We start from the raw sequence: 11,375 nt of genomic DNA, 5'->3' as shown, positions 1-11,375 counted from the left end.
GCAACAAAGCAGTGCTTATTAAAGACTTATTAAATACAAAATTGTAAGTGATATTATATAAGGTACTATGGAAAAAAAAAACCCTAAACTGTCCCCATTTGTTAGACCTTTGTTAGTGTCAGAAGAGTGGGGGAGGGCAGCGTCACTCCCCGACACTGATCACGTTTTGTCCAGTGGCATCAGTATGGCAAGATTATTAGGAACCAATGAGAATGTTCTTTTATTGTCCAGAGATGCACAGATATTTCTCACTGTTTGTTTGGGGAAAATTCACAATCTAATTTTTTTTTAAATAATGAACATATAAATTTATCTATACATATATACAGTATATGTATGTGTGTTTGTGTGTATATCATTGAAAGAATAAATCAAGATCTATTGTAAATGTAAAACATTTTGCTATCTTATTATGATTTAATTATGTTACAGTAAATCAAGTAATATCGCAGCATTCGAAAGTGCAGAGGTGCGCTGTAAATTCTCTCTCTCTCTCTCTCTCTCTCTCCTTTCTCATTGTCACCTATCAAAGAGCTATACATTCACCCTAAACCCTAAAGAATTCTTGATTTTGATATGTGGAAATGATTATTCTCCAAAAAACTTGAGCCACGCTAATACTGAAGTCACTGAGTACTAAGAATAGCTGAGCTTTCAGTGTGGTGTGACCTGGTCCATGGCTCACCATGGAGCTCAGTCATCAACTTATTGACATGAATTTTGGTGTCCAGTACAATGCTGCAAGAGGTAAGTTAGGGGGTGGAGTGACACAGATACCTCCATCAGATTAACCCCACACTGTCTGTAAAGCACTTTACATCTATTTATTCACTCACCCTCCCCTCATTCCTGCTCAACCAATCAGGTGCCTCTGCTCTGGTGAGATGTGATGCACTCTAATCTGATTGGCCTGTCAGAGCTCTGGTGAGGCTGGTGCCTTTAATGACATCACCTCAGGAGAACATTTCAAATACTTTTCCAATAGCTGCTCGAGAGCCTGGCAGCTCTATAACCGTCATTTAGTAGACAGCGTCTCTCAAGTGTATGTTTAACAGCATAAGGCAAATCTTGGAGGACAACTTATCATATTTACAGGAACCATGATCCATGCATACTAGAGCACCTTGTACATCATGCAACCAAGTCATTTTCATGATGAAACACATTAATTCCATCAGAGAGTTACAAAATGATATATAGAGAACTGATTAGTGTTAGTAATACTTAGAGAATGTCCTCTGGTTTCTGTAGATTTTTTATATTTTTAGACTTGTGTATGCAAAAACTGGAACTGTGTGCATTCACTGAAAATGAGTTACACCGAAGAATGTAGTAGTATTACTGAAACCATTAACTGAAACCTGGGTAAAGAATGGCAAAAAATGGTGAAAAAGTATGAGATGAATTAATTGCAAATTCCCTTTATTTTTATTACAAAAAATATACAAATCCTTTCGTTTTCATTTAAAAGGCTGTATGTGCCATTTTTGTCCAACACATTTGACCAAATCAGTGGAGATTTGAAAAAAGAGAACTCTCTTTCCACTGTATTTGGAGAGAATAATATATATGAATGCATCTCTCATTGGTCACGATGTTCAATGCTCACCATGTCCATCAAGTATTACACACATACTCAGTCAATGAGAATGTGGTCTCTGCATGTCTGTGGTTACTTTCCATAACCTGTGTATTAGCATAAAGCAGAAACTGCATGGTACAAAAGAACTGTGTCAGTTTTTCAAAGTACCTCCATGAGACAGTTGTGCTGTACTATCAGAAACATATAGAATATATTACTATCATTCAAGTTCCATAAAGAACAAATAAACATTCAGAGGAACATAATGGAAATAAGTGCAGAAGGCTGCATTTGGCAATTAGACAGTGATTCTACCTCTTTAATACCTGACAACTGCTCAGCTAACACCTTGTTGCTTCATACCAACTTCAGGATCATAGTTTTTCCAACTCCTCCGTGCGTGGTACTACCAACACTTTTCTGAGTAAGTGCACAGCAGTGTTGTTTTGATTGCCTACCTTGCTTGTCAGAAAATTAACATGCAATCAAAAATATACTCATTAAATAAAGAGAAATCAAGGGGAAAAAACACAGTTGTTGGCTGCATTTTAATTTGAGTCACACTTGGTATCAAGTGAGAACAAGGCCCTGTTAAAATACGGTCCGGTTCCAACAAATATAATTCCAACAGTTGGTCCATGAAGACCTCCACAGTTCACTTGTAATTCCTTAAATATTCTTGAAAGAGGTCCTGTCCTTGTGTTGATGTGTCTCCACTTTGCGAAGACTATTGAAATGTAATGCGAAGTTGAGGTTGAATTCCTCTGTTTTTCCAACTTCTCCTAATTTAGGTATTAGGAACCCCTGAATGTCCCCAGTCATTCTCAAGATGCTTTCTTTGTGCAGGTTCCCGGGGCTTCTTGCAAATTTACCTTTGATCTGTTAAAACAGGAATAGACAGGAATTTACCTTTTTCCTCCCACTGGTTTGCCACTGATTTTGTGACAAAGAGCGCTGGATGTCTTTAAAAATGAACTGGCAATTAATCACTGAATGACACCAACACTAAACCAGCTTGCAATTCCAGCTAAGTGTACCACACCCTGAAAATCTGAACAAATGTGACAACTCAACACATTTTTAAAAGAGACAAGCTCTCGGTTCCATGTTGTGCCATGTGAGGTGCCACTTTGTTTTTACCTGTTGTGAGTCATGTGACTTTTGACCAGGTGTCCAGCGGCCAGCGCGGACATCAGTGAAAGTTCCCCTGCCAGCACCGTGGCACACACCACCCTGGCAAGCTGCCGTGCGTTCTCCCCTGGGCAGTCCAAACTGGCACCCTGTACACCCAGCATCTGCAAGACAGCACATGTATTAACATGGATCACCAGCTCAGCTTTGCTCATGTTTCATCTTTAGCCAGTTTATCGAAAGAGCAGGCTACATATTCAAGGGAAAACCTTTGGGCATAGCTCTTAATCTAAATGAGTTTAGGAAGGCTTCAGAAAGACTTTATCCAATCCTGAATGTATTAAATGTGAACATATGACTGTAACTACAGTGGTACCTGCAGACAAGCTTGCTGGGCTGCCAGGTTGGTACCACCACCTACAGTGCCCAGCTCGATGGAGGGCATGGTACAGCTGATGTACAAGTCCTCCCCTGTAACACCTGATGCCTCCATCAGGGTGATGCAGTTTGAGCTGCCGACTGTCTGAGCTGGGTCCTGGCAGGATAAAAGACAACATTAATGTTACCGTTAAATTCAAAGCAGTCTCGAGAGTTGATATTGGTACCGCCAAAAATTCCTATTTAAGGGTGATGTTTGACACTAGAATTATGCCTTTGTAATCAATTCTTAAAATGTTGTGTCAATCATTAAAATAAAGAATCATTATCAATAAGCTTTTTAGCAATGATCTGCAGTTTTTTCATGCTTCAGAATCACTTCCAGCGGGTTTTCTTGTAGATCAGAACAATATTCTTTTAAGAAAACGAATTATGTAGACATTTAGTTCCCACCTGTCCACAGGCAATGTAGATAGCCGCCACAATATTGGCGGCATGAGCATTGTAACCCCCGATGCTGCCTGCCATAGCAGAGCCCACCAGGTTCTTGTTAATGTTCACATCAACCAGGGCCTCTGTAGTTGTTTTCAGGACCTGTAGAGGAAGAGAGAGGTGTAAATTCCTCATAACAATATTCAGCCTCGGAGACCAGATCATACACATTTGCCAAATTCATAGTCTCACATGTAGAGAAGTTTCAACAAAGAAATCAGATGCGTTAGAGGCTTGTAGAAATTTAGACTGTACAGAATGAATAACAAAAGATGTTTGTTTTCCGCAAATCCATGTTAAGTAATTAGCTGACACAGTAGAAACAGATTCAGATAATGAATAACAAGTGCACTACAGTATTAAATGGTAGAGAAGATTGAGAATGCTGTACCTCCTTGACTACTTTGGCTGGTATGGTAGCCTCACACACCACAGACTTGCCTCTACCCTCGATCCAGTTGATGGCAGCTGGCTTCTTGTCAGTGCAGTAATTGCCACTCACTGCCAACACCTGAAGCTCTGGAAACTCCTCTTTTAACCTTGCGAGAGCTTGCTCTGTACCCTGTTCACGACAGAAAATAACCCACCTTGTTATGTGCTTTTATGTCTTATTCATTTGAATTTCATTTTGATATCATTATTTTACGTTGCTCTTTTTCTTCCTTCTGAGATCCAAATGGTTTGGTTTACAATAACCATGTCGCAAAAAACGTCTCAGAGTTTTTGAGATAACTCACCTTAGAGATCATGTTCATGCCCATAGCATCTCCTGTTCTTGACTGGAAGCGAATGTAGAGGTTACGTCCTGCAAGGCCAATCAAGAGCTTCTCCAAACGAGCAAACCTGAGATGACAAAGCAGTTCCTTTACTCCTCTGTCATACTGTACAGATTACCGTAACTGAGGATTACGGAGGAGGTTATGATAGCATTGATGCCTACGGCTTAGGCGTTAGAAAAATTCAGACCTTCAGTTAATTTCAGTTATTGACATTCCCTACCTGCTGGTCTGGTCGAAGGACTCCTTTATGCTCTTGAATCCCTCTGGACTCTCAAGCCAAGCTTTAACCTCTGCAGCCTGACAGGCGGAGTTCAGACGCACAACTGGGCCCCGAGTCATTGCATCCGCCAGAACCCGACTGTTGGCACCACCCCCTAACTGATGGAGCAACATGAAGAAAACAACCATGGTCAAAACAGAAACATCAAGACATGACTCTGCTGAAAAAAAAAGTCATGAAGTATAATCTGAAAAAGATCATTTACTATGTTTTTGCCTTTTTGCCAATCTAATTTCTAATTAAATGCAACTTACAGCAATAGCTCTGCAGCCTCTGTTGGTACTGGCAACCAGACATCCCTCTGTTGTTGCCATGGGAACCTGAAACTGTTTTCCGTCCAATAACAAAGGCCCGGCGACACCAACTGGAACAGGCATGTAACCGATGACGTTCTCACAGCAAGTGCCCATCACCTGAAAACAAAGAGATTCAATTCAGGAAAGTGTCAAGAGCTAACATTTTGGATTTATTATATTTTATGATAAGAAGTCTGAGTGAGTTTGAACAGATATACATGAACGTTACTGCCGCTATCAAAATCAACTGCATCTAAAATGCTCAAGGGAATATTTATCAGGTGCTGTAGAAAAACTTTAGCAACACTCTTAGATACATATGTGATTCTGGACTCATTTACAGTTGTTTGGAATGCATTTACAGTACTTAAGGTTTTTTTCATAGCTTTTCTCTTCAGTCGTCTCCAGGATTTGAAGTCGTACCTTTGAGTAGTCGTAGTCTTTGTAGGGCAGGCATGTAAGGGCTGAATGGCTAGGCAGTTTTGGGGAGAGCATCTTTCGCCGAATTGCCACCCCTCGCTCCGGGGTCTCCATCATGGCTTCTAGTTTGTATCCAGGGATGTGCTTAGAGTTCACCAACACAATCACCTCAGCATCACTCAGGTACCGGGCCCCCATCTGTTGAATCAACAAAAAGCTTTTTTAGGCGTGCACACACACACACACAAAGAGTTAAGTGGTGTGACTGGAGGCTCCAGTCCACTTATTACGTCATGTACTAATTAGCAGAGTGCAAGTGAGAAAGTAAAGTGATTAAGCTTATTATTGCCTCATTACAGAGGTCAACAGTCAGTTAAAAGTAGCAACTAGCTGGGCAAGCAATGCTCCCCTCAGTTTTCCAATGCTTCTGCACGAATTCCTCGCCATCTTTCAGTGTGTCACTACCATCAAGAACACTGGTGAGAGTTCAGAAACCTCCATATTAGCATTTGCGTAAAGATATTCATAGTGAGGCGTTTACCTCTGGGTTTTTCAGGATGGACAGACACTCCTCCACAGGCCTGGGCTCAGAGGGCAAGCTAAGCTCAGCCTCCACCACCGCTGGTGCCTCAGGCGTTTCCTCTCCTCCCAACACAAACATGCTCTTGGGTCCTGGCTCAGCTGCAGCGGGCAAGGGTCGGATCACTGACGCTTAAGCGGAAAAAGAGGAGAGAACATGGAAATCAACTTTCATTTAGGTCACACAGATACGGAATATCAAAGCATTTCATTGGTAAAAATACGAAATAAACACAAAGTAAAAGGGGAGGGTGAAATGGGAGGCTCACCTCTCTCTTCACTGGTGACAGCTGGAGGTGGAGGGGTGCTCTCTGTGGTGCTGGAGCATGGGGTGGTCTCTTTCCTGCAGCACTGATCAGGAGTCCACTTCTGTGTCTGCACTGTTCCTGACATGGGAACTTTCAGAGACAAGGTAGATTCTGCCTCCGCCTGCTCGAAAAAGATGTACTTGACGGCCAGGAAGAGGGCCAAACCGAGAGTAATCACCTGCTCAATATCCATGGTGATCATCCTGTGAAAACAAAGATATAACTGTTATTCACAGTACCTTGTTTCCAGTGAATCTGTTTGTAATACACAAAATTCCAGTAAATGAAGGTAAATTTTTCTTCACTCTAGGGTAAAAATAACACTCTATTCTAAAGTTTACTCTGGAAGGTTGAAAAAAAAAAAAAAAAGAAAAATACAACAGGGATGTGGAAATCATTTTTCTGACACTGATGCTCACCTAGACAGGTAGAACTGCCAAAGGGGCATATCAGGATCGATCCTCTTAGGTGTGTGTGAGTTTAGACTTAGTCCCATTTGGGGCATGTCCAAGGTTCCATTGAGAGAGGCAGGATCAGCAATCCACCGACTGTGAGCATGAACCATGACCAGGCCGAGAGACTGAGAGGGAAAGAGACAGATCCTTGTTGACTTACACCAACCGACACACTCTTCAAGCAGATATTGAACTTCCATTTTGCAATTACTTGTTACTTTCTGATTACAAGTAGGTAGCCTCAGCCTTTGAGCTTTCTGTAAAGTCTAGATAACTGAGCTCTTACCATAATGATTTTGACTCTCTGTGTTACTGGGTTGGGCTTGTTGTCCTCCTCTTCCTCCAAAACCCGAGCAAAATGACTCAGCTGCCAGATAGGATGTCCCTCACGGCTCTCCCTGGACAACTGATGGATGTGGTAGATGATATATTATAGACTAGAAACAGCTCGCAAACAGGCATACTCACATCTCAGCACCTACACATACTCAGTTTCTCTGTTCCTCCCTAACAAACATACATAGACACATATATGTTTATGTATATGTCAATGTAAGTATGTAAGTTTGATTACCTCAAGCACCAGTGACACACAGGCTGGGAAGAAGGTCATGAAGACAAAATAATTGGCCAGAACAGACATGCAGCCAAAGCAACACATGATCTCGAGTTGACGTACACCTAAAATGTGAAAGGGTGCAAGGCAAAAAAGATCAATCAAAAAAGTCAATCAGTCCTATTCATCATTCATCTGAGGGCTATGATATGGTGAAGCCCAAAATAAGCAATGTGTTTGTGTGTTTGTGTTTGTTTTCATTACTGGTTGTCCTATTTTTTAAATATCTTCTCAAGAACCTTCAGTCATTTCACATATTTGCTCTTTCGTTCTCTGGTCTAGCCACTGTGGTGGATTCTGTTCTTATATGGATTGATGATTAGTTGAAAATGCCAACTGGATGTGATAGGGCCTGAGGAGAGCAAATCTACAAAATGTCTGAGGGTGGACAAACAAAGAGAGGCATGGAGAAAACTTCTTTCGACTTTCATCTGTCTTTTCATCTGCTGACTTTCATCATTTGTGTTGACTGGTTCTCTCTGTTGATATCTGTTCATTTGTTTCTAAACCTCTGAGTCTAGAAGCATATCTAACACCTCATTTGGACATCAGACTAATTTAGGTGTCTATGGATTTGTTTTCAGTACCAAAGGCAAGAGCTCACCTGACATTGTGCCAACCCCAATCACAAGGCACTCCACAAGGACATCAAGAGTAAAAGTGGGTCCTAAGATAGCCATTCCACGGGCAATGTTTTCCCTCACCTCATCCTGCAGAACAAAAAAAAAAAAGACTTTTAAAAACTGATGAACAGAAGAACAGACATTGGCAGGCATATAGGCAAACCTTGTGTTCAAAGTTATGTTTCCTGGACAGACACAATGGCCCACAATGGGCAAGTAAGAGGATAAAAACCACATAGACAAGCAGAAGGCAGTGTACCTGTGAGTTTGAACTCAAAGCAAACTTGGCAAGGGCGCAAGCTTTGGAGAGGTCAATCAGCAGTAGAAAGAATGGCAATGCTTCACTGGAAAGGAATAATTAAACATAATGTCACATTATCTGAGTAGGGAGTGGACAGGTATCATGACTAAAGCTTTGAATTGCCTTATGACGTCTACAAATATGTTTTGTGCAGTTGCCAGGTAACATAACACACTGTTAATGCTACACGGTTTTTAACAGTAAAGCTACGATCAATAGCAATAAAAAAACCCCACAGAGTTATACATACTTGAGACCAGTTAGCTCTTTATCCAGGAAATGAATCACAACTGTGCTGAACACAAAGCTGGAGAAAATTGTGAAAAGACCAGCAATACCTAAAGACAAAAACCCAATATAAATAAGCATGCTCAAAAAGCATATGGATGCATTAATTCATATATTTCTAGAAAAGCTCAAACTAACCTAGTATGTATTTTGATCCAAGCTGCCGTAGATTTTGGAATTGAAAGTAAATGTAGACGATCGCTATACATCTTGTGATGGTCAGGATAATGATATCACTGCTTAAAACTTGCTGTAAAGGTGAGAAAAGAAAAGAAAAAGTTTAAGAAAAATGTACATTTCACTAATACACTGTGATAATATAACATGAGAACACTAACCACATTTAGTGACTGATGAAAAGTGAATAACGTTGACACTACATTGTGTAGTGGAGAGTTAACACTTTAACGTGTAATCAACACACAACTAAAACAGAGTGGTTTATAATGTCTTATAATGTCCTTTGCTAGCACTGTTTTTTAAAACATCTCAGTTATTGTCCTTCAAGGTAGTACACACCTCTTCTGATTTTGGACAGTCATAGTTCCACCCACAGATCTGGTTGTTACCAGTGAACATGTTCATGGACATCATGCAGATTGTTAGGGTAACAGTTGCAACGATAACTTCCCATGGGTGTGAGGCCACAAATAGCCCATGGATGCGAAAAAGCCGGGTCAGCATGTTGGCAAGGTATTTTCTACAAGAGATAAAGATAAGACATAAGGGTACATATGTATGTTGATGGGCAGAGAGGATGCACGTGTACGTATGTGCGCTTGAGAGAGACACAGAGAAAGACAGAGAGGGAGATAGACAGAGGCTGAGAGAGAATCCTGTCAGACACGTTTGGGGCTCCAGAATTTCATTACGTGTGTAAGCCCTTATAAGGTATATACTGCCCTATCGTGTGTAAAAATCACGCACATGATCACAGAGTAAAACTTTTTTTGCTTTGTTAAATTTGAAATTCTTTCTTCTTTTTTCGTGTGATGTCAAATAAGCGGTGAAACGTTGTCCAATCCGACATATATCAAGTCAAATTTATAAAATTACTCAGTTAAGTTCCGGTGTCAAGCAATTTAAATGTCACTACAATACAATATATCTGCAACTAGGCTGAGACGTCACATACCAAAGGCGGCCGTAAAAAGAATTCGTCACCTCATAAGGAAACCGTAACTGATCAGCCTACGTAGCCCGGAGTTAATGATCATCACTAAATCTAAGTCATCAAATATGCCAGCTGTCCAATCTCAGGGGCAAAATTAACGTAATGGAAAACCCCTCCGGTAATTAAAACTTGGCTCAACCTTTCTAACATTTCCAGTCATGGATTCCACGGCAGGTATTCGGGACAATTCATTTGGTTTATCTCATTTAACTATACAAGATTATATATCTCAATGACGAAATACATAATACACAATACTGTAACTAACTCCCTTGTCACTTATATTAGACTATATGCCATGTATTTACTTATAGCTCTCATTAGTAGGCATCACAGCTTATACTGTCTATAGCTGACACAGTGTACATCAAAGCTAAATTTATAAGACGGAAAACAGACCAACAGAACAACTCAACAAAGCATACGATTAAAATATGAAATAAGTCTATTCCATCATCTAACCTGCTGTAGTCTGTACCGCTGATTTAATTTCCGCTATAAGGTGATGTAGTGCACTGTGCCTCGCTTTGCCATCGCATTAATTTTACAAAGGGAGTAAAATTACCACAGAATTTAAATGAAGAGTAAACATCGACTGTGTAGTATTGTCTTATTAATTTAATTGAGAAAATACGTCTAAAATAAAAACCAAGAGCAGGTGATCAGGTCGAGCTACTTACCCGTGTCAGAGAGGGTCAGAGAATTAGAGGGCTGAGATTAGTAACAGAAATATCCTCGCATGTAGTTTTACTGCGGCAGCTGATTGTTTAGATTTGATCAAAGTTATGAGTTTGTGGCTACTGTCTGCCTGCAGCAGCTCCTACAATTGAGTCTGCCTTAATAAATAATTGCGGATAGGAGTCCACAAACCTCCGCATGAGGAGGTACTCTCGACATGGCATGGGACTGCGTCATCGGAGGCAAACCCCAATCGCATTTCTAGATCATGTCAGTAAAGGACGAAACCACGCCTGGTTTCCAAGACGACGATCCAGGGGGCGTTCCCCGGTACGGGACGCGTGATCTTACCATATCAATTTGAGCCAATTTCAGTGAGGCAAAATTTCAGCCGTGACACATCATTGGCCGAGCAAAAAGAAGTGCACATACAAACCGGTGTAAAATGAATATGAAACGTTAGCAGAAAATATATATGTCCGTTAAGACGGAAATGCAGTACGAGTAGTTTTACTCTGTTTTATGAGGAAATAAACTCACTGTGCGCTTCTAAATACATGCTCTGTTTAAAACATAAACTCATCCCCGATCTATCACTTCTCATATCAGCTTTATTAGCAATAAGCTGATGAGCGTATTGTATTTGCGTGGATGAGAATGTCTACATGAAGCTTTTTCCCCAAAAAGTTTTCAGTATGAAATGGGCTGCGTGACAGTTACCGCACATCACACAACATTGTGTATCCCAGTACGAAAATAAAACGCTGAAAAAGTGCAAATGTCTCATGAACATTTCAATTTATTGACTTTCCATTGTAACACAGTATGATAGCAACTCTCGTTGTTCTGTCTACTCAGACTTATAGGGACGTAATATTGGTGAATATGGCACTGATAAGGCTTAAATGTATTTTTAAAAAAACCAAAATCACCACAATCACAGAGAAAGCAATCGTTTAAATTCATTCATTCATATATAAAAGTTTCGAGTTTGG

The 11,375-nt window shown here is 40.5% G+C and overlaps 1 protein-coding gene across 1 annotated transcript; it reads right to left on the bottom strand.

Moving 5' to 3' along the window:
- Nucleotides 1–1,401: 1,401 nt before the first annotated feature.
- On the bottom strand, nucleotides 1,402–10,532 carry hmgcra (3-hydroxy-3-methylglutaryl-CoA reductase a). Its single transcript, XM_030792017.1, has 20 exons — nucleotides 10,383–10,532; nucleotides 9,048–9,228; nucleotides 8,667–8,778; nucleotides 8,491–8,578; nucleotides 8,199–8,283; nucleotides 7,921–8,026; nucleotides 7,275–7,381; nucleotides 6,987–7,106; nucleotides 6,665–6,825; nucleotides 6,207–6,448; nucleotides 5,900–6,069; nucleotides 5,362–5,556; nucleotides 4,897–5,055; nucleotides 4,583–4,740; nucleotides 4,321–4,426; nucleotides 3,975–4,145; nucleotides 3,545–3,685; nucleotides 3,090–3,248; nucleotides 2,723–2,877; nucleotides 1,402–2,461 (listed from the first exon to the last, which is right to left on the bottom strand). Exons 2-20 carry the CDS (start codon nucleotides 9,210–9,212, stop codon nucleotides 2,407–2,409), a joined length of 2,655 nt encoding a protein of 884 aa, XP_030647877.1. The 5' UTR covers nucleotides 9,213–9,228; nucleotides 10,383–10,532; the 3' UTR covers nucleotides 1,402–2,406.
- Between the last annotated feature and the right edge of the window lie 843 nt (nucleotides 10,533–11,375).

The sequence above is a fragment of the Chanos chanos genome, chromosome 14, assembly GCF_902362185.1.
Source record: "Chanos chanos chromosome 14, fChaCha1.1, whole genome shotgun sequence".
Lineage (NCBI taxonomy): Eukaryota > Metazoa > Chordata > Actinopteri > Gonorynchiformes > Chanidae > Chanos > Chanos chanos.
Note: the sequence above shows the minus strand (reverse complement) of the source record. Positions and strands in the feature narration are given on the sequence as shown.